This window comes from Peromyscus eremicus, chromosome 5, assembly GCF_949786415.1.
Source record: "Peromyscus eremicus chromosome 5, PerEre_H2_v1, whole genome shotgun sequence".
In the NCBI taxonomy this organism is placed as follows: domain Eukaryota; kingdom Metazoa; phylum Chordata; class Mammalia; order Rodentia; family Cricetidae; genus Peromyscus; species Peromyscus eremicus.
Genome location: NC_081420.1, coordinates 87,335,498 through 87,357,643, shown reverse-complemented (window position 1 = coordinate 87,357,643; position 22,146 = coordinate 87,335,498). Strand labels below are relative to the sequence as shown.

General features: G+C 48.9%; 2 protein-coding genes and 1 pseudogene across 3 annotated transcripts; 1 reads left to right on the top strand and 2 right to left on the bottom strand.

The window, feature by feature from the left end:
* Positions 1-777: 777 nt before the first annotated feature.
* Positions 778-15,073, bottom strand: Emc8 (ER membrane protein complex subunit 8). Its single transcript, XM_059263907.1, has 5 exons — positions 14,738-15,073; positions 4,504-4,580; positions 2,047-2,116; positions 1,499-1,593; positions 778-1,193 (listed from the first exon to the last, which is right to left on the bottom strand). Exons 1-5 carry the CDS (start codon positions 14,957-14,959, stop codon positions 1,034-1,036), a joined length of 624 nt encoding a protein of 207 aa, XP_059119890.1. The 5' UTR covers positions 14,960-15,073; the 3' UTR covers positions 778-1,033.
* A 95-nt stretch (positions 15,074-15,168) lies between these two features.
* Positions 15,169-21,875, top strand: LOC131911646 (cytochrome c oxidase subunit 4 isoform 1, mitochondrial). 2 transcript variants are annotated; one of them, XM_059263908.1, is made up of 5 exons: positions 15,169-15,300; positions 16,255-16,328; positions 20,211-20,378; positions 20,826-20,957; positions 21,648-21,875. In XM_059263908.1, the coding sequence occupies exons 2-5, from the start codon at positions 16,256-16,258 to the stop codon at positions 21,782-21,784; spliced, it is 510 nt and encodes a 169-aa protein (XP_059119891.1). In that variant the 5' UTR covers positions 15,169-15,300; position 16,255; the 3' UTR covers positions 21,785-21,875. The 2 variants fall into 2 exon arrangements, with proteins under 2 accessions (XP_059119891.1, XP_059119892.1); XM_059263909.1 differs by having other exon boundaries at positions 15,209-15,330.
* Positions 18,014-18,246, bottom strand: LOC131911650 (cysteine-rich protein 1-like; annotated as a pseudogene).
* Positions 21,876-22,146: the final 271 nt, after the last annotated feature.

The window sequence follows — 22,146 nt, the reverse complement described above, 5'->3', positions numbered from 1 at the left end:
GCACATTCAAGGCCAGGCTCCTCCACATACTTAGTCAACACCAAAGCCAATCAGGAGAGCGAAAGGATATTCTCAATCAACCAAAACTAAACACTTTCCCCAAACAACGAACAAATACCAAGAGCAAAACAAAACAGTTAAAGGCAAGAGGCGCTCGAGTAAGGGGGAGGAACCACGCCCAGAGTCCACTCACTAAGGTGACCCTGGCTGTCCCACTTAGAGTCCGGGGAATGCTGTCACCAACCCTTGCCACCAGCCTCATGAAGCCTAAGGAAAGGCACTATTCTGTGTAAAACATTCACAAAGGACAACACACAATGTACCAAAGTCTGCTTACTATTTCCTAAGATGGTCAGAACACTTGGTCAAACAATCAAGCTAACACGCACATTGCTCAGAACATCCCGGGGACACTGCACACTAAGGATCTTTTCTATGTTTGTTTTTTGCTTATTTTCAATACAAAGCAGCTCTCATTCTGAAGACCCAGAGCAGCTGAGTCAGGCTTTGGGAATGTTCACAGGCTAGGCTTCCTCTCTCCGTGGGATCTCTGCATGGATCATCACCAGTGTGCTTGTGCTCACTGTACAGGGAGGTGTCTCAGGCAATGGCTCTGGCTCTTTCCCTGTGCGGCCCACAGATCCTAACCCCAACACCACCTTCGCTGATCAGATGATGCCCCAGCAGTCCATGAGGCTGCCTGGAGCCTGGAGTTGGCTCAGCCAAAGTAAAGACTTACACTCACCAGAGTAAAGACTGAAATGCATTCTCTCTAGATTATAAAAGGCTAGAACTGTTTAATGGGAACAACCTGGGACAAGCAGAAAGAGCTCTGATGGGCAGGATTGGGCAGCACAGGACTAAGAACCACACCTCTCCACAGCCCTGCCCTGAAGGATGCCGACCGGACTCCCCTTCCAAGGCACACATCACAGACTTGCAGCTTCCCATCAGGCTAACTCATTACTCCTCTAATTTAAAAATATGTTTTCCTCTTCTCTGGTGGAAAGTGTCCAGTTGTCAGGGCTCTCGTCTAGCACAGGTGCAGAACTGCTTTGTTGATCTCGGGGTTTGTCCAGTCGTTCCGAATGTCATCCAGGTGGTTATCGAAATCCACGAGCGTTTCATAGGAGCGGCTGTCCAGGAGGGACGCCAAGATCCTCTGTGCCTCCGGCCAATCTTCGCAGTAGTCGCTGCAGGGCAGACAGGACAGTCAGTCTTATCTACCTCAAGACCAACAGGCTGCTAAGGACAGAGCAGCTGCTGGGAAACACATAAAGATGGACCCAAGACATTTGCGAATGGACAGGTCCCCTCCAAACAGGGTACTGAAGAACCTAGGGGGACAAGGCTGAAGAATCCGTGTGATCAGAAAACAAATCAAACACAGGAGGAGCGTGGTGCCATGGGTCTGTGTGGAGACCAGCAAGTACCACCCAGACCCTGTCCTCCATAGAAACCCCCCAGTCTAGGCCCTGCAGGAGGGCACTGCACTCACTAGTGTGGGTCTCTGCATCTCCACCTGTTCTCATGGTGCTCGTACACATGGATGGTAGGTGCCGCGCAGTCCATCGTGAACTTGGCATTGTCCACCTGGAGAGAAGGTGAGGGTCACGACAAGCATGAGGAGTGCTGACACGAGAAAGCAGTGCCTTCCTGGGCTTCTATCAGAGCAGCATCAACAGCAGACAGGCTCATCAAGGGAACTCTGTGCTGCACAGGGTGAATGGGAGGCACTTACCCAACTTTCCACAAAGGCAGAGCGGAAGGCTCAAACCGGATCCCTCCCCACTCAAGACTGTGTACTCAGACTATGCAGGCTAGTCCCTACCCTGAGCTACACTGGCTTTTACCAGTGGTCCCTGTTTTTGCTGGGCCACCACCAGGGTTTTGGGTTCAGTGAAGTTGGGGAGCAGGCCAGGCCTGCTGGAGTTGAAAGCCTCCCTCCCCGCCCGTGCGTGCCTGCAGTAGTGCTCAGCCCACCACTGTGATGGGGGACGGCCCCAGGAGGAAAGCAGCTCACACAGCAGCAGGAGTGAAACTCACCATGATGAGTGCAGTGTCACTGAAGCCCTCGGCGATCCTGGAGGCCACCTTCTCTGCCACCTGGTTTGGGCTGTAGAGAAGGACCTATGAGCTCTACCACACTCCAGCTGAGCCAACAGTCCCCTCTGTCAGCACAATTCACCAACACCTGAATTAACCAGCAGCACTGGAGCCAACGGACTGCTGGTCCAGTGAGATGACTTGGGGGCTATAAATGCCATTGGGGCTGTGTGGCACACTGCCAGAGCGGGCCCCGACTCACTCCTCCAGCAAGCCCTTGTAGAGGGGACCTGGGGACATCTCCTGAAAGGGTAGGGCTTTCCTTCCTCTGAGGCTCAATGGAGTGTTGCCTAGGGCAGGCTGATGACCTGCTGGGCTGCAGACTGTACTAAATGTGAGTCTCTGGGGCCTGTACTCTCCACATGCCTGCTACTCAGGTGGCTTGTCCACAGCAACTAGTCACAGGAGGTTTAGGCCCTGGCAACCAAAAAAATTTTTTTTTTTTTTTTTTTTTTTTTGGTTTTTCGAGACAGGGTTTCTCTGTGTAGCTTTGCGCCTTTCCTGGAACTCACTTGGTAGTCCAGGCTGGCCTCGAACTCACAGAGATCCACCTAAAACCAAGCCACTTTTAGGACTCTAAGCCATTTCACATCTTCTCTATGCTAGGAGCTTTTAGTTTGGCACCACCCCAGTTTAACCACTGACACTTGTATCTCATGTTGACAAAGCTTCTCTAGCCATGCTGCTGGGTAGGTCTGCAACTTTTGCTGTTGCAGCCTGCCTCTTCCTTCAGGGCCCTCACAGGGAGACTGAAGGGCCCATTTGGCTCTGAACAGAGCTGTCTGTGTGGCACCCACAGCCTTCTCCACAGCAGCTTTTGTACAGGGTGGACAAGCACTTGTCAACCACCCAGAGGCAGAATCAAGGGCCAGAAGGCACAGAGAACGAGAGATAGCAGGGGAAACGGTGGACCTGAGCATAGGGCTTCCATAGGTTCTGGGTGGTACCAGAAGGTGTCCTGACAGACTCAATGAGCCTAGCATCTAGCTGTGGGATGGTCTGTATGTCAAACTGCTCTGATTGGTCAATAAATAAAACACTGATTGGCCAGTGGCTAGGCAGAAAGTATAGGCGGGACTAACAGAGAGGAGAACTGAAAGAACAGGAAGGCAGAGTCACTGCCAGCCACGGCCATGACAAGCAGCATGTGAAGATGCCGGTAAGCCATGAGCCACATGGCAAGGTATAGATTTATGGAAATGGATTAATTTAAGCTATAAGAACAGTTAGCAAGAAGCCTGCCATGGCCATACAGTTTGTAAGCAATATAAGTCTCTGTGTTTACTTGGTTGAGTCTGAGCGGCTGTGGGACTGGCGGGTGACAAAGATTTGTCCCGACTGTGGGCAAGGCAGGAAAACTCTAGCTATAGCTGTCATCTTAGTAAGAGTCCCTGGCTGGATGTAGGCCTCCAAGGATAAGGTGGGAATATCTTTTGAATATTCCTAAGCCTCATCAGTGATGGTAGTGCGGGTCCTCCAGCTCACTGTTTTATTTCTAAGAAGAGCCCGTGGGCCACCCCATCGTCCATACTGCATAAGCACACTGGGGTCTGTTGGCATCATGTGACCACACAAGAAAACCCCAGTACTTACTGTGTGGGCATTTTCCAGCTGTCCCCTGGCTTCTAGCTGGCTGCAGCCAAAGGAAGCCTCTGGAGGACAGCAGAGGGTATGGAAGAGGGACATCAGTACCGACTGATCTGGGTCTCCCTTCCCTGATGTGGGACCTATCAGGCTGGCTGCTGGCCATGTCCTGTGGCCAAAGGATGTTGCTCCTCTGGAGGTGGCCTTCTTTACCAGCTCTTCCTCGCTGGCCCTGGAGGGCTGAGGGATGGAGGCTGCTGTCACGGGCTTGGTCCTTGTACACAGCTCCTGAATTCTATCTATGGCCCGCCCCCTTAGGAGTCGTTCACCTGTGGGCTCCTTAAGTCGCTCTGACGGAAGGTGTACTTGACCAGGCTCTTGGGACCCAGCCTGAAGCAGTTATCTTTCTTGAGAGAGAGCTGAGGTGGTGGCATCTTGGGTGGAGGAACCTGGAGCCAATTCAGGTGCCAAGACTACACTTTTACCATAGGCCCCATTCTAACAGCTCGAAACTCCAAAAGAGCAACTCTGCTCTCCACAGCATCTTGTTTTGGAATGAGAGGAAGCAGGCTAGTGGACACAGGCAGACCTGGCAGCTGGTCCCCCTCTTTGAGTTCCCTCCCCACGCAACAGACGAGCCATGGATGAGAAATCCTGGCTACTCATCTGGCCAGTTGCCTGTCCATCTGATAAGCAGGGGTGGGGGATGGGGGCTTGCACAGGCTTTGAAGCCTGCAGAGAGAGAGGGTAAAGAGCACCTCAGCGATGGCTCTCTAGCTTCTAACCCACCATCCACAGTTGTGCATCCCGTACCTGGCATCCTTCACACGCTCATTAGCTTGATAATAGCCGGCGATCACATAGCTGTTCTCTTTGCACCACGAGTCAATCTGAAAGAACACAGATGGGAAAAACGACCTTAGCACCAGGCCTCGGTGCTGTACAGCCCCACCACACATGAGACAAGCCACACTACAGACAGCCCTTGCATTCTCCCTGCCTACAATGAAATGAGAGCTCATAGAGGTCAGGGAAACGCACAAGGGAAGGGCCCAGAAGCAGGGTCCTCCCAGACAGGCTGTACTGGGTTCAGTAGCTTAAGTCCTTGGCGGCCGACACCACACAGAGGCAGTGCTGTGTGGATCTGAGAGGAAGCTTCTGGATTCATTCCTTATTTTTTTAAAGCACACAGCATGCTGGGTGCTTCTGTAAGTCCAGCTTTCAGCAGCTCAGGGAAACTGGAAAGGAGGTGTGGTATCGGCAGAGCTGCAGACACACACAAGAGACTTTGAGGTTAAAGCTTAATTCTTCATTTTAGTTGTCTTTCTGTTGGTTGGTGTTTTTCTTCTTTCCAGTTGTCTCCCTTTCTACGTTTCCCTTATCTTATGCTTTTACTTCTTCTCTGATGGTTCCCTTTACACCTTTCCTCCTCCTATCTTGTTTTCCTCTTATCCCTTATACTTCCTAACACAAAGATTTTTACGCAAGAAAAGATTACCTCATAACCATAAGTCACATACTTTGTAAAAAAACAAATTAAAATCTTTACAAAAGAAATCACATTAAGAACACGTTATATGTTTTTCTTAGAAGCCCACAAGTAGTTAAATTTTTTTTCCATCCTAAAGCAATGATTCTTTATAACTGATTAACAAAGTTTGAGGCAAGCTAAATACATTTCAGCCAGTTCCTTTTGTGCTGGCAGGCGGCTGCTTGCGGCTTCTGTGTAGCAGATTTCCATTTTCTACTCTAGAGGAACGTTAAACAAGGGGTCAGTTCACCATCTATTTTCCTTTACACACAATAGGATCATTTAATTTCCTTTCACAATTTGTTTTTTCAAGGTGCATACTAGGGCCTGTGATTAATTCTGTACGTTACATGACCAAGGAACTCAGGCCAAACCCTGGGTGTAGGGACATAATTGCTCTTTTTGATCATCAATCAGCCTGTTTTTCCACAGGCAGAATTCATGGGTCTGTAATACACGAAACTTGTTTCCATCTTCTGTAAGTCTCACATCTAAAGGGGAAGGTGACTTTTAACCTATATTTGCCTTTTTGTATCTTTATTGGAGCAATTGGCAGGATAACCTAAACCATTTCCTTAATCATCCTTACTGTATTTATCTTAACCACCTGTATCTTAGGCTAACTCAGAAAGTCCAATTAAATCACAGATCTAACTAACTAATCATCATTGCTTAGAAAAACCATCTTCATTATGATCTGCAAGTAAACTGCCCAGTGAGGAGTGGGTTTTCCCAGGAAACAATCAAACTGCATTAGATACGGTGGGATCCCTTCACATGGTAATCCCCCCATGCCGAATACAGCAGGAACTCGGCAGCAGCAAGCAGGGGGAAGGACAGCAGAAGCAAGGGGCGCTCTGGAGACAATCCTCCGGGGCTCTGCTCTCCAGGATGCACCAGAGCAGCTCTGCTATCCTCTGGGTTGTATCCCATAAGCTCCGCTGCTGTCTGCAGCTCTGCTGACACAGACACCAGCATCTCCTCCTTTTAATTTTTTTTTTCAATTGAAGCATATGAATTTTTTTTCTCTGGGCTGAATGGATAGCAGATCCTAAACGTCTGAAGGTGACTGGACGGGAAAACAAGAGCAAGATGATTATTCCCACGATGATCCTTAGATTTAAGAACGCTCTATAAGGAATTATCCTTTACAAAATTTTTGACTGAGTTAGCAAAGTAATTGCCTATCTCTTGTTGAAGAAGCTTGTATTTTAGAATGACAAATCTGAGAATGGAGTACGTCCATATTGATGGCAAATTGTGAGCTATCCCAGATACCTCATAGATGTGCCTGTATTTGGTCCCAAGACATTTCTGATCTATCGTAAGACAGAGGAGTAACACAAACTAGCAGTATGCACCCTCTGAACTAAAACCATAAGCTGACACAGATCTCAAAATTGCCAATTAAAGCAGTTAACAAACTGCCCTGGCTGCAAGAATGCAGTAGCAACCTGTTTCAACGCACACACAGCAGGATCCTCATACCAGGGGAGTAAAGGATTAACAGGAAGCAGAAGTACATACGGAAGCTGTCTGATTACAATATATGTATCAGGACCATGGAAAGAATTTATACAATTAGTAATAAAACTTTTTTAAAGGGAAATCCAGATCAATTAAATAAAACTAGTTTTGCTGGGCGGTGGTGGCGCACGCCTTTAATCCCAGCACTTGGGAGGCAGATGCAGGTGGATCTCTGTGAGTTCGAGGCCAGCCTGGGCTACAGAGTGAGTTCCAGGAAAGGCGCAAAGCTACACAGAGAAACCCTGTCTCGAAAAACCAAAAAAAAAACCAAAAACCAAAAACCAAAAAACAAAAAAAAAAAAAAAACCAACCAAACAAACAAAACAAACAAACAAACAAAAAAACCCTAGTTCCATCCAGCCTTTCCACAGTGTGACACTGTGGTCTATGACTGTGTTGAGCACACTCATGCTATCTCAGGTTGGAGGTGCTAGCTTTGAAAATAAGGAAACTAATGTTCAGAGAGGCTCTGAGCAAGCAGAGTTGAATAGAAACAGAGCCAGAACTGGACTTCAGTCTTGTCTGAAATCTTTAATATGGCTTTAACATGAACAACTTGCTAGTGATGCCTGTCAGAGCTGCTGTACTGTAAACAGGCACCTGGGGCAGGGGCAAATGGCACCCACGTCTCTGCAGTGCAGCACACTTAGTCTCCTGTGCTGTGCTTCCAATAGGAGCGCAGCAGACTTCCAGAGCTGCACTTCTGAAAGTGCAGTTTGTCACAGCTGATACGGCTTTCTGCAGGTCTAATGCCTGCCTGTGACAGACTCACACAAAATAAATCTTAAACACCACCACCAACAAAGAACCAATGCCCAACAACATGAGCTGGACATGGTAGCATGCATTTGTGGCCTTAGCACTTGGGGGCTGTGGCAGAAGGATCTTAAGTTTGTGGCCAGAAGCCCGTTGACACCACAATGTGTGTGGGTACAAGACTGTCTTTTTTCCCTTGGTTTTTAGAGACAAGGTTTCTCTGTGTAGCTGTCTGCCCTGGAACTCACTCTGTAGAACCAGGCCTTGAACTCAGAATCCACCTATCTTTGCCTCCCAAGTGCCTCCTAGAGGTGTGTGCCACCATCGCCCAGTGCAAGAAGACTGTCTTAAAAAAAAAAAAAAAAAAAAAAAAAAAACACAAAAATGTTTGTGTTTAAAACCTGCTTACAACCCTGGACCTCAGTCTCCAGGTCCCTGAATCACTTGTGGACTAGAATATTTCCAGATTCCCGAGAATTCATTAGTTACCATGTTGGGTCAAAACCAGGGCTCATTGAACCAGCTAAAAATGCTGGTCATTCACCCAAAAGATTAGGGTTATGTCCCCAAATATTTATAATGGCTCCACTGCACAAATCCCTGCAAAGTTAGTCACATGTTGCCGTCTCCTCTTAAGGGAATAGGTGCTTGAAATGTCTCTACCTACAAGTTTTCCCAAACTTATCTCCATACAGCATCAGTGGGTCTTGTTCTGAATTTTGGGTTTGGCATCTTTACCTGAACTCAAATCTAAGTGATCTGCTGGCTGTTTCTTTTCTTTTTTTTTTCCTCTCGAGACAAGGGTTCCTCTTTGTAGTTTTGGTTCCTGTCCTGGATCTCGATCTGTAGACCAGGCTGGCCTCGAACTTACAGAGATCTGCCTAGCTCTGCCTCCGAATGCTGGGATTAAAGATGTGCGCCACTGCTGCCCAGCTCTGCTGGCTGTTTCTAATCAAAGCCGATCTTTTGAGCCGGGTCGGTGGTGGCGCACGTCTTTCATCCCAGCACTTGGGAGGCAGAGCCAGGCGGATCTTTCTGAGTTCGAGGCCAGCCTGGTCTACACAGTGAGATCCAGGAAAGGCGCAAAGCTACACAGAGAAACCCTGTCTTGAAAAACCAAAGGCTGACCTTCTGCGTGTCCTTCCTGCAGGTGACCCCACATCTGACCAGTTCTCTGAGCTCGTAGGCTGGTTCCCCTTGTTTCAGGGCCATAGAACAATGTTAATTCATTATCTCACAGGTGAGAAGTCTACAATGGGGACGAGGCTGGTTCTTTCCATGAGCTCTTCTAGCCTGTCTTCCTGGGCCTACAGTCACATCCTCCTGACCGCTTCGTCCTCACACCTTACCCACTGACTTGTTTAACAACTCCCTATGCTTACTCTGGTGACTATCTTTTAAAGTCTGTTCAGCTGACCATAGCTCTACTGTATTTATTACTGGGGCACAATGCATATTTTTACTCCCCAACAACCCAGCATCAGCCTTCAGCAAGCAGTCTAATCTGGCTCTTTGGCCAAAAAGTCCAGGACTCACTCCCATCTGCCTCAAACACTCATGGTACCACCCTGAACTTGTCTTCTGAGCACAGACAGTACTTGACAGGAGACTAATTCCTGTGACAAATACAATACAAACTTCAACCTATCCTATGTCTGCTGAGGACAAACTCCTCTGTGAAAATTCCAAGCACCTAACCAAATTCCAGTGGGAGAAATAAAGCTGTGACCTGGAACTTCTAGAACTCTGTGGGGAGGCTTAAAAGTAAACCAGGCCATAAAAGCTCTGCGTTGGCTTTAGGAACTGCAACAATTTTTTACACCATGTGTGTGTGTCTCCACCAACTCAAATACCTAGGACCCACACACCGCCTCTCGCTAATCGAGGAACAGACCCCCTGTACCAGCAGAGCTCAGAGGCAGGGAAACACATTTTAAGAATAGAGAAAGAGGGGCCTGAGAGATGACCCAGTGGTTAGAACACTGGGTACTCTTGTAGAGGACCTAGGCTTAATTCCCAACACCTACATGGTGGCTCACAACCGTATGTAACTCCAGTCCTAGGGGATTTTTTTACACTCTGGCTTCCACAAGCATGCAGTGCACATACATACATGTAGGTAAACACCCATATGCATGAAATAAATTTATTTTTAAAGATTTATTTACTATTATTTTTTAATTATTATTATTATTTTTTTTTGTTTTTCGAGACAGGGTTTCTCTGTGTAGCTTGAAGCCTGTCCTGGAACTCACTCTGTAGACCAGGCTGCCTGTCACAGAGATCCACCTGCCTCTGCCTTCTAAGTGCTGGGATTACAGGCGTGTGCCAACACCGCCCAGCCCAAGATTTATTTTTATTATGTGTAGGTCGTTATCTCTGTGTGTAGGTATGTGTATAGGAATGCAGGCACTTGTTGAGGCCAGAGGCATGAGATTCCCTGGAACTGGAGTCACAAACTGTTGTGAGCACCTGACATAGGTGCTGGGAACTGAGCTGGGTCCACTGAAGAGCAGTCATCTCTCTAGCTCTTAAATAAAGCAAAATTAAAAAAGTGGATGAGGGCAGCTTCAGATGAGCAAGGTAGCAGAGGATGGGGATAGGCTGTTAGACAAGAGTCTGCAGTGGACAGGTACACAGGTCTCAGACCTGAGTTAGCCCAGCAGGTCCCCTGAAAAGCAGGGTGGGGTGTGGCCTGGAGTGGTGGCATACATTCCTCCCAAGAGGGCCACGACAAAGCACAACCCTGAAGCTGACCTCTGCTAATGTCCATCTTCCTGACCCTGCATGACCACCAAGTGGAGGGTAACCTGGCAAAACTTCCTGTTTGTAGCAAGAAGCAGGCCTTGACTGAGTTTCCTTTTCAGGTCAGCTGTGACTTCTCCTTGAAGAGAAGCTTGGGAGGCTAATGAGCAGGGAAAAGGGGGGGGGTTTATGCCGAGGAAACACCCAGGGCAGATGGGACAACAGCTGTGAAGCATGGAACGGAGACAGCAGGAAGAACACTGGCCTGAAATCACATCATGGTGAGCAAGAAAGTCACCTGAGCAGAGTGTACAGAGAACTGCCCACAGCAGCAGAAATCAAGGCGGGGTAAAAGACAAAGGGCTTAGAGAAACAGGGTTATGCTAATTTTCCTACCAACATTTTTATGGGTTTTTTGCTATTAGAGGTAATTCCCTCATTGCCTACGTCAAAGGGTTGAGGATAAATAATAGGCATAAGTACTTAAACAAATGAAAAGCACCCAGAAATGCAAGGATTTTTTTAAATGGAAAATAAAAATAGAAATCCCTTCAAAGGAATCTCATGTTGCCCTCTGGCAGTCCACATGTTAAGAAACGGCTAGCTGAGCTTTCCCACGTTCAACAATCATTCCAGTGTGAGCTCCCCAGCAGTGGGAGCCACCATGACGGGGCCTCACGACACAGCTTAGATCCTGCTGCTGTTAAAACTTCCACAGTCCCATTTTGACAGGGGCAGGCTCCAAACCCAGAGACTTCTCACAGCCTTCAGCGTGCAAGGCTGCATAGTTGAAAAGTAAACAGCACAAATTTAAGAAACTTAATAGCTGCAATGGGGGCTGAGGAGACAGTCCCGGGATGGGTGGGTGGAACACTCAGGACAGAGGGTGTGTGCAGGAGGAACAGGAGTGAGGACACTGGGGGGGGGGACACTCAGGACAGAGGGCGTGTGCAGGAGGAACAGGAGTGGACACTGGGGTGGGGGGAAACTCAGGACAGAGGGCGTGTGCAGGAGGAACAGGAGTGGACACTGGGGGGGGGCACTCAGGACAGAGGGCGTGTGCAGGAGGAACAGGAGTGGACACTGGGGGGGGGACACACGACACACTCAGGACAGAGGGCGTGTGCAGGAGGAACAGGAGTGGACACTGGGGGGGGGCACTCAGGACAGAGGGCGTGTGCAGGAGGAACAGGAGTGGACACTGGGGGGGGGGGCACGTGCCGGAAGAAAGAGTAGTGGGAACACTGGGGGGCAGGGTGTTTGGGAAGAGTGGGCATATGGGGACTGTACTGCTCCCATGGGCATGGGGCCACATCCTGGGGACAGGCAGAACACCAGTCTGGAGAGGTGCTGCCAGACTCCAGGTCTTCAAGTAGAGTCTGCAGGCTGCTGCAAAGGTGAGCATCATCTGAGACTAGAGGCTGGCAGGAGAGGAAGGGATGGAGTCAACCCAGAGCCCGAGGGAGAACAGTCCACAGGCCGCAGAATTCATCACAATGGAGCTGAGGCCCTAGAACTACTAATTTTGTGCTGGGAACTCAGCAGTGCCACATTGTTTAAGGGACACCACAGAGGACAGTGTTAAAGAGTGGTCACAGCAGTTGATACACAAAGAATCTGAGACAGTCAAAGAATTCCTGGTACTGAACATTGAAAAGTGGGTCTGGGCTTGAGGTGGAGATGGAGAGAGGCAGAGCCTCCCAGTGCCTGAAAGCCTCAGGGCAGGTCACATAGCCTGGGGTGACAGGCTGGCTAGAATGTCCTGGCCATCCTAGCCCCCCAGGCTTAGATAAACTGACTTTAAGGGGAAAAAAAATATTACTTTTTATGTAATTATTATTATTACTATTATTTTTATTATTTACTATTATTATTATTATTATTATTAAATGCTCTCACTATTGTGTCTCTGGTTGTCCTGGAACTCGCTCTGTAGACCAGGCTGGCATCAAACTCAGAGATCCTCCGCCTGCCTCTCTAAATGGGCACTTGAGTGCAGTGCCCACAGAAGCCATAAGAGGGAGTCAGAGGGGGCTGAAGAGATAGTTCAGTGGTTAAGAGCACTGGCTGCTCTTCCAGAGGACCCAGATTCAATTCCCAGCACCCACACGGCAGTTCACAGCTGGTAACTCCAGTTCCAGGGGATCCAACACTCTCATACAGGCGAAACTCCAATGCACATAAACAAAAAGAAAGAAATCATTAAAAAGGGTCAGATCTGGAGATAGTTACAGGCTGTTGTAGGCATCTGACTTGAGTGTTAGGAACTAACTGGTCCTCTTAAGAGCAGTAAGTGCTCTTAACCACTGAGCCACTTCCCCAACCTCTCTATTAGTGGCTGTTTCCTCTGTATAGAGCTTGTTAGCTCACTGCAAGTCACACTCAGTGAGAAACGGAGAAACCTGCTGGACTACAGAAGGCAGGGCCCTGCCAGGTTCAGATTCAGCCACCTTCGTTGCTAACAGAACAAGACTGGCCTGGGACATGCACAGGAATCCTCAATGATACTTCAGGCACCAAAAGCACACTTCTCCAGGAACTAAAATTCTTGAGTTTATAAATATCACCCACATATTTGCCTCCTCCCCCACGATTCTTTAAGACACTCAAAAAATGTGCTAATAAACTTAATTCGCCTAAAGGCACTTGTAATTATTCACAAGCTTCCTTTGGTGTTGTGATGCAAATTAAGAGGAGCTGGGCGTGGTGGGGCACACCTTTAATCCCAGCACTCAGGAGACTGTGTCAGGCTGATTTCTGTATTTTGGAGGCCAGCTTGGTCTACATAGAGGTTCCAGACAGCCAAGGCTACAAAAGTGAAACACTGTTCCAAAACCCACAAAAATAAAATAGATAAGGAATGCTAATGCATGTCCCAGTTCTCAGGAACCTGGAGCAGGAAGAGTGTTGAGAGTCCAAGGCTAGCCTGAACTACATACATCACAAATCTCCGTCTCAATGAATTCATTTTACCTGGGGAGACAGGATTGGCACCTCAGCCCTGCCAGCTCATATTTTATCTTCAGAGCTCATTCTGAGATGTAAATGAAGCTGTACTGAGCGTTGGTGTTCAGAGTGTAAGTTGTGAAAGTGAATGGTATCGCTCAAGACCCCCAAGACCCAGTTCTCAGCATAAAGGAGATTTATTTGCCCCAGAGGGACAGAGGGCAGGGAACAAAAGACAAAAACAGGAGATAGAGGATGAGGGAGAAGAGGAAGAGAACAAGGGAGAGGGGGTAGAGATAGTTGTCCTGGAGGGGACAAAGGACTGCCTCTGGATAGACAGGGGCCCATAGGAAAATGGCGCTTTATAAAGGTACAAGGGGAAACAGTGTTAAGATGAGGTGTTTAACTTTAACTGGGCATGTTAATTAGGTGAGCCAAAGGGGGCTTCTGATTGCTGGACTTAGTTAATACTTTGATAGCTGGATCTTGGTGAAGCTTGAGCCTAATTAATTAACAACACCTTGGTAATCAGCTTCAGAAGGAGGAAGTGGCCAAATAAGGGAACAGACCTTGGTGGCTAGCCATTTGTTTTGTTCTGTCTTTTTTTTTTTTTTTTTGAGACAAGGTTTCCTGTTTAGTCCTGGCTATCCCGGAACTCACTCTGTAGACCAGCCTGGCTCACAGAGATTCCTGGGCCTCCCGAGTGCTGGGATTAAAGGCGTGTGCCACCACACCAGGCAATTTAACAGTTTTTAAGCAAGGCAGAGGGAATGGGAGAGGAGAGCAGAGCCTGCCAGGGTCATGCCTTCCATGCTCAGGCCGGTGAGTCTCTTAAGAAGGGGCTACCGTGTACTTCACCTTTTGTTTATTTACTTTTTTGAGACAGAGCTGGTATAGGGTCACTCATGAATACATTTTAATTAAGACGAGGCTTTTTATTCCGATACTGGTACCAGGACTCATCTGTACCTGGCATCATCAGGGCTGCACCTGAGAGGATTCCCAAGATGCAGCACGTAGCCATTATCAGCCCAGGGCTTATAAAGGCAGAAACCACAAAATTATAATTTTGGGTCTTGCAATTGTTTTTTGAGCAGAGAAAGCAAGTTTGATTACAAAACCACAGATAGTCTTAAGACTGACAATCTTGCTGGAACAGCAAATTCTACAAGTTCAGTCAATTTTAAAAACAGTCTTCAACGTCTGGGAAAAAAAAGCAAGTGGGATGACAGGGTACAGCCTGTACATGCTAGAGGCTATTTTTTTTCCTTTTTGGTCTCTCAAGCATAAGTTTAAACTTGAAATGTAACGGTAACTATCACAGGTCTTCCTATGTAGACCAGGCTGACTTCGAACTCATAGAGATCCACCTGCCTCCACATCCCGAGTCCTGGTTTGAAGAATGCACACCACACTCGGTTTCTTGGTAAATTGCACAGAGCCTTGAGAGCACGCTACGCTGCCTACCCGGGAGGGGACGCTTCTCGAACGAAGGGCACTTGACTTCGCCCAGCCCAGAATCCCGCGTGACCCCGAGCTTACCAGAGTGAGCGCCACCTCCAGCATGGGCGCTAGGGCCAGCGTGCCGTGGAAAAGCGGGATGCAGTCCACGAAGAGAGTATGGGTGCCTGCGCCCGGCGGGTGCTCCTTGCGTGGCCTCTGCCTCTCGGCCACCAGAAGCCCGTTGACGGCGCAGTGCGGGTACTTGGCGCCGTGTAGTACCATCTTGCAGTAGGCCTGGGTGGTCAGCTTCACGCCCGGCATGCTGAGTCTGGCTGGCGACGTCGCAACGGAGACCCACCGTACGAGGAACACCCTCGCAGCACCCTGTGGCAAACTCACGCCTCCACCGGCTACCTTCCGCTTCTACCCTCCCGCCGGAAAGCGTAGTCGCCAGCGCCTGCCAGAAAGCAGCGTGGCCCGCCCGGCCTTTCGCGACAGTTGCGAGGCCGCGATCTCGGCCCGACGAGTGTGGGCGGGGCTTCCTCGATCCCGTGGTGCTCCGCGGCACCGTCTTGCCCTTCCGGTGCTGGCCCTACTCTTCCGGTCGCGAGCAGCCGGGGTGTAGAGGGCGATCGCGGCGGTCGCTAGGGCAGCGGTGGCAGGTGACAGCGGGTGTCGGCCTTTGACAGCGGGTGAGGGCGGCGTGGCCGGGGGCCGAGGAGCTGGAGCGCCCGGGCGGGTGCGGTGACACTCGGGCGCCTCCGGGCCCGGGATTTGAGCCGCTCCGTGACCTTGGCGCGCCCGCTCCCCGGGCGGATCTGTTGTCCTGGGTCCCCACTGGCTCTTCGTCTCCGGCCTGGCCCGCATCAGGCTCTCCCGCTCCGCCAGGCCCGAGGCGCAGCGAGCTAAGCCCTGACGTCACGCTGCGGTTTCTGCCGCCCCGGGCGGTGTTTTCTCAGGCTCGGACGTTCGTTCCTGGGGAGCGTATCTCGAGGGGTTGTGCTGAAGTGAGGCGTGGAGCTCGGGTCGCGGGGGCGGGTGACAGGGGTCATTCTGGTCGCCCGTGGGCCGCAGGGACGGGAAGCAGGCCAGGGCCTGGAAGGCCTCCTCCGCTTGCCCTTCGTAGTCCGCGCAAGTCGTTTTTAAGTAAAACCCAGTCGCAGGTGGTGATACCACCACCAGAGCGAGGAACAGCTCGTGGCTGCACTGTGCTCTGCCGAGTTCTAGCCATTTTAGTCATTTTTCTTTCTAATTGTCTTCCCCCTCCCCCCAGTTGTTTTTTTAAGAAGCCGAGTTTTCTATTGAGCCCTTGGTTTGATATCAGGACGCTTTGTAAAAACCACCCCATCTTGCACTACTTCATGCATTGGCATCAGTTATAAAAACGGATCCTGGGCACGTGCTGCTGGCCTGTAATGCTAGCTCTAACGGAGTAGAGGAAGATAGAGTGCAAGCTGCAGGCCAGCCTATGCCTTAAACATCTGACGAAATCATAACAAAAAATCATTTAACGTTGGAGGAGTGAGTTGCATATACCTCCTTAATGCTCTGTGGCAAAAAGAAACACTAAAAGGTGTTTTCTCTCATTGTTAGAAGTGTGTATTTTTGTCTTTCAGAATGTTGGCTACTAGGGCAATTAGCCTAATTGGCAAAAGAGCCATTTCCACCTCAGTGTGTGTTCGAGCACATGGTAAGTGAAGTGAGATTTTTGCTTTCTTTTCTTTCTGTCTGTCCTTTTGTTTGTTTGTTTTTGTTTTTCAAGACAGGATTTCTGTGTAGCCCAGGCTGGCCTCAAACTCATGCCTCTGCCTCCCAAGTGCTGGGATTAAAGGCGTGCACCACCATGCATGGCTAAGGACTTTTACTTTCAAATAGGCCAACTTAATGTCATTTTGCTCCTATGTCTAAGACCCTGTGTTGGGGTTTTAAACCAAGATGCAGTTTGACCTTGTAGGGATTTTAGGGAGAGATAAGAATTTGAGCAGGGCGTTTGTCTGAGCATGGATGAATCCTATTAGTCTGGGTCTTTGCTTGCTGTTATTTCCCTCATATTTTTTTTCTAGTCCCCTTCCTCCTTTCCTCCTTCCCTCCTTCCCTCCCTCCCTCCCTCCCTTCCTCCCTGTCTTACTATGTAGCACTGGCTGGCCTTGAACTCACAGGGTTCCTACCTCTGCCTTCTGAGTGCTGGGTTAAAGATACACTACTATACCTGTAAAGTACTGCCTCTTCTAGAGAGCTTCTCCATGTTTGACTTGAATCTTTTTCCCACTCTAAACTTAACTAAGCCCCCTCCTGTTGACGTCACAGGAACAATGGAAGCAAAGGGTGGTGGGCTTGGGTCTGAACTGTATTTGAATTTCATTTCAATCATGGACTAGCTCCTGAAGTCTAAGAATCTGCTTTCTCACCTGAAAAGTACAGACACACAAGTTTGTAGTTCTGAGCCTGGCTTATCACCATTTTAGCTTTGCATTTATGAAGCATGTTTTCTGTACCAGTGTCAGGTACTGAGAATAAGATAATATGGGAGGTGGGCCTTTTCCAGGGAGCTTGCAGTATGGAGTGGGCTCCTAAGGTGAAAGCAGTGTTAAGACAGTGATAGTCCCAGAAGTGGACTGTTTAGCCTGGCTAGCACTCAGGAAAGGCGTTGAGAAGAGAGGTTTTGCTGCTGAAGGGCTAGCAGTCTAAAGTGTGAGACTTGGGCTGTAGATGCGAAGATGGAGAGCAAGGCCCAGACGCCAACGTGTGTTCTTGCAGCTGCCTTACAGTGTGGGTGTGTCAGTAAAGCCATCTTGCAGTAGTGATGGTGTTCTGTGTCTGCCCACTCCCCAGGGGGCAGGTTGAGACATTGTTATCAAAAGGTGTTTGGGAAAGGAAAGCCCCTCCCTTTATTAACGCACACGGAAAGACATGCTCCATCTCCAAGCATAGACATCAGTGACGGGACCAGTTTGGCTTGGCTATCATTTTTTGATTAGTCTGGCCAGCAGATGAAGAACTGAAATCTCTGGGGTCTCTAATAAGTCACAGTAGTCCTCAATGGGTAACACATGCTTACAGTATTAGGGTACTGTGGAACTCCACTGGGGCACTGTGGTCAGTTGAGATATTAATAGTGTAACATGGGAGAATGGGAAGTGAGCTGAGACCTAACAGGTCTGACAAGCTGGGTTAAAACTCATCTTGGTTGAGAACAGAAGTGACCTTAGTGAATGCAAAGTCTTTGCTTTTGTCTCCCTTTTATTGTTGTTTTTTAATTTCCCCCCAAAGATTCAGGTTTATTAGGGGCATGAAGGGCCACTGAGAACTGCTAATGTCCAAGGGTAAGGCCTGGCATGTGCCTAGGCAGGCCGGGAGGGTTTCCACAGCCTGGGTCTACTTGAAAGGAAGTCTGTCAGCTCTACCTCACCCACAGCCTTTAGGCCCAAACATGACTGAGTAGCAGGGATGGTTGTGGTAGGGCTTGCCTTCATGCTTGGCATAGCCTTAGAGGTCGGTGTCTTTGCACATTTCTCACGCTTTAGGCGGGGATGATGCCAATATTTACCTAGTGAGGTCATTCACTCAGCCAAATACACCTCCTTGTCACACTTGGAACACTTGGGCATGGTGGAACTTGGTCCTGCATAAGTACACCTCCTCGTCACACTTGGAACACTTGGGCATGGTGGAACTCGGTCCTGCACAAGTACACCTCCTTGTCACACTTGGAGCACTTGGGCATGGTGGAACTTGGTCCTGCACAAGTACACCTCCTTGTCACACTTGGAGCACTTGGGCATGGTGGAACTCGGTCCTGCACAAGTACACCTCCTCGTCACACTTGGAGCACTTGGGCATGGTGGAACTCGGTCCTGCACAAGTACACCTCCTTGTCACACTTGGAGCACTTGGGCATGGTGGAACTCGGTCCTGCACCAGTGGCTGCAGCTAGGAGGAAGTGGGCTGTGGGCTCTGGATCCCCTGCCCCTTTCAAAAGAAGAGTGTTTGGCTTGTGAGCCTTTGCTTTCCTCTGATCCCAAGGACAAGCACAAAGCTCTGAAGTGTACCAGAAAATAAATTAACCACTCTTGGTCTAGAATATGCCGTTTTATGGCTAGTGTGTTCTAAGACCAAGAGAGTTTATGGCAATCTAATAGCTGAGCTGTAATCTACACAATACATTGATTCACTTAAATTGCACACTTATCATTGTTTTAGTACAGTCGTTGGTATGTTCTATTATCACCATTGTTGATTGGTTCTAGAACATTCTCATCCTAATTTACATCTACTTGAATAACCTGTAATCTAAGTGTTTTATGCCTGGAGAAATAGGGGTGGGGAGGGGTGTGTGATGAACTTGGTAAGAATGTTCAGTAGCCAACATTCTCTTTCTGATCCTTTTCCCCTGTGTTTTGAGACAGTGTTTCCCTGTGTAGTTCAGTCAGGTCTTGAACTTGAGATCCTCCTGCCTCAGCATGCCTGTGCTTAGATTATAGGCATGTGCTGTCATGCCTAGCTTTATGGGATGCTAAAAGTTAAAATGGAAAAGTAATTCTGTCTGTTTTGGTTCAGCTTCTGTTGGGATGAGGTTGAACAGAAGAAGGGAGACTCACTCATCATTTGTGCACCAAATAAACACCTGGAAGGATCACAACCTTGCTTAAGGCATAGTGTTCTTTACCAACATGACTTGAGAGATTTATCCATGGGCTGAGCTTATGGGGGCAAAGCATTTCTGCAAGGCTTTATCCCTATGGACCGGTGGGGCAGAGTTAGAGCTTTTAGCTACAGGAAACCCTGGGGGGAGGGGGGTGGGCAATCCGACTTGGTTTCCTGTGGCCTGAGCTTTGTCCTGGTGTGTCCTGTGTGACGCCCACATGCATACTCATGTGTCAGTGGAACAGCAAGAGCCCCCACTCAGCTCTGGCTCTTTCCATGGCTCAGTTTGGACTTGCCTGTCCTTGAGTGTGGAGTTAGTGTACTTTCGAAGGAAAACAGAACCGAACTGATCTGGCTCTGCTTTTTGAGCACATCATCTTCCTTGGAGTTCCCAGGGCCACCTCCTGGCATGTTCAGGATCTGCCTCCTGCCACATGGGTATTCCTAGCATGTGGCCCCATATGTTATGTCTTGCCTGTTTCTCACTTATAGAATGTGAGCCCATGGGGGTAGGTAGGAATGCCAGTTGTTTACTGACAATCCCATATGTATAGAGCTAGCCTTGGTGAACGGTAGGTGAACAGTCCTTAATAAACAAATGAGGAGGTGGCTCCGTGATGGATAGCTTCTGTGTGAGGCCAACAGTTTCTGAGTTGGCCTCTGGAGTCTCAGTGGCCCATCACTGTACCCTGCAGCAGCCACCTTTCCCTTTTTGAGTTTCATGTTCTGAACATGAGTCCTTGCAGTTGGGACTTCATTTAGTCCAGTTGCCTGTCCAGCAAATAACCCTCAGCCCTGGTCCCACTTCTGGTGACTGAACCTGAGAGTTTGGTTAGGTCAGGGGCTTCCATTTAACTGTTGACTGCCATCACCCGTCTGCCTGGATTCCTACCCACATGCATTTTCAGCTTTATCCACTGTGTTTTAGGGAGTGTTGTGAAGAGTGAAGACTATTCTCTCCCTATTTATGTCGATCGGCGTGACTATCCCTTGCCTGATGTGGCCCATGTCAGGCTGCTGTCTGCTAGCCAGAAGGCTCTGAAGGAGAAGGAGAAGGCAGACTGGAGCAGCCTGTCCAGGGATGAGAAAGTCCAATGTGAGTATCAGGGTGTGCACAAAAACTCAGTAGTGTGTATTGGGGTGTGGGGGGGGGTGGGCGGGGAGAGAATTACTTGTGCTAGAGCAGATTTCCCTCCTGAGTTTCTGGGTATTCCTGTAGATGCTGCTGGCTTAGCCCTAGTGAGGAGCAGAGCATGGAGATTACAGTTTCTCGCACACATGCTCAGTGCAGCTTTGCTGCAAGATCAGTTATATATGCACCATGTGGTGTGAAAGCAGCACAGAAGAGCCAGGCTGACCTCACATCCAGAGATCTTTGCATGCAGTCAGCTCTGCATTTTCTCTCCTGTATGTGTGCGAGGGCAGGTTTGTGCACACTTGTGTGTCCTGGCCTAACCTGTGCTGTCCCTGGGATGGGTTGTCTTGGGAAAGGGGTTGAGTCCTTTGCAAGTTCTTTACCTTGCACATATATATTTCTGTTCAGTGTACCGCATCCAGTTTAATGAGAGCTTCGCTGAGATGAACAGGGGCACCAATGAATGGAAGACAGTTGTGGGCCTGGCCATGTTCTTCATTGGCTTCACTTCCCTCATTCTGATTTGGGAGAAGCGCTATGGTAAGTGGAGAGGGAGAAGGAGTGGTCCAGGACAGCTTTGGTGCTTTGAGGGCCTCACATAGCCTCCAGGCCCAGAATGGCTAGAGAAACTGTAATCAAGGGAACAGTTATAAGCTAGAGCTTGCCTTTTGCATAGCCAGCCATCCTTGTGGCAGGGCAAGGTAGGTTTGCTTTGTACAGCATGCCATGTTTTTGAGTAGCACTGGATCTGCTTAATAAACCATAGTGTTGTGAGCTAGGAGGTCCCATTTGTTGCATGGCTTGGCTGTACCTGAACATCTGGAGTCTTGGCGCCTTAAGCCTTTTCCATACTATTTGGACATTATTGGGCTTGCCTGCTCTCCAACATGAATTCTTTCTGGGTCAGGTCGTGTTGCATTCTGGGTAGGCCCACCTTAGTAAAATGGTTGCAGATTAGTAACAGGTGCCAGCTCTCTGAGTGGCACCCCCTGGCTGCGTGCTGGGCCAGCCTGCAGAGGCTGCCACTGGCAGCTGGAAGGAAGATGCCCAGCTAAATACCTAATGACTTCCCTGCTGACCTTTCACAAGCAAGGGATGGTTCTGAGATAGGAATTATCAGTGCTCTGGATAAAAGCCTGTGTGTGAGTGGGGTTGGGAGGCAGGTGGCTTGGCTTGAGCTGTGTCATCCCAGCAGGACACCCTGCCTCACCTAATCATTTTGCACCACAGTGTATGGCCCTATCCCTCATACCTTTGATCGTGACTGGGTGGCCATGCAGACCAAGCGGATGCTGGACATGAAGACCAACCCCATTCTGGGCTTCTCTGCCAAGTGGGACTACAACAAGAATGAGTGGAAGAAGTGAGACCTGCTGCTTGCCAGCTCCTCCCCTCACTCGGCATGCTAGAAGCCGCTGTGTCCAAAGGTCCATGCTAATAAATGACCTGTTTACGTGATGTCTGTGTGTTTCATTCTTTGATAATCATTAAATGAAAGTATCTGAATTGAGATGCTAGGTTTCTCATAGTGGAGTAAAGAGAGTTTTAAGTTTTTTTGCTAGTTGTATTACTGTGTATGAAGTGTATGTTGTCAGGATGCATGTACAGAGGAAAGAGAACAATGTTGGAGTTGATTCTCTCTCCATTTTGATGTGGTTCTGGGGATCAAGTTCAGGTCACCAGGCTTGCATGGCAAGTACTTCTGCCCACTGTGATGGGTAAATATGTT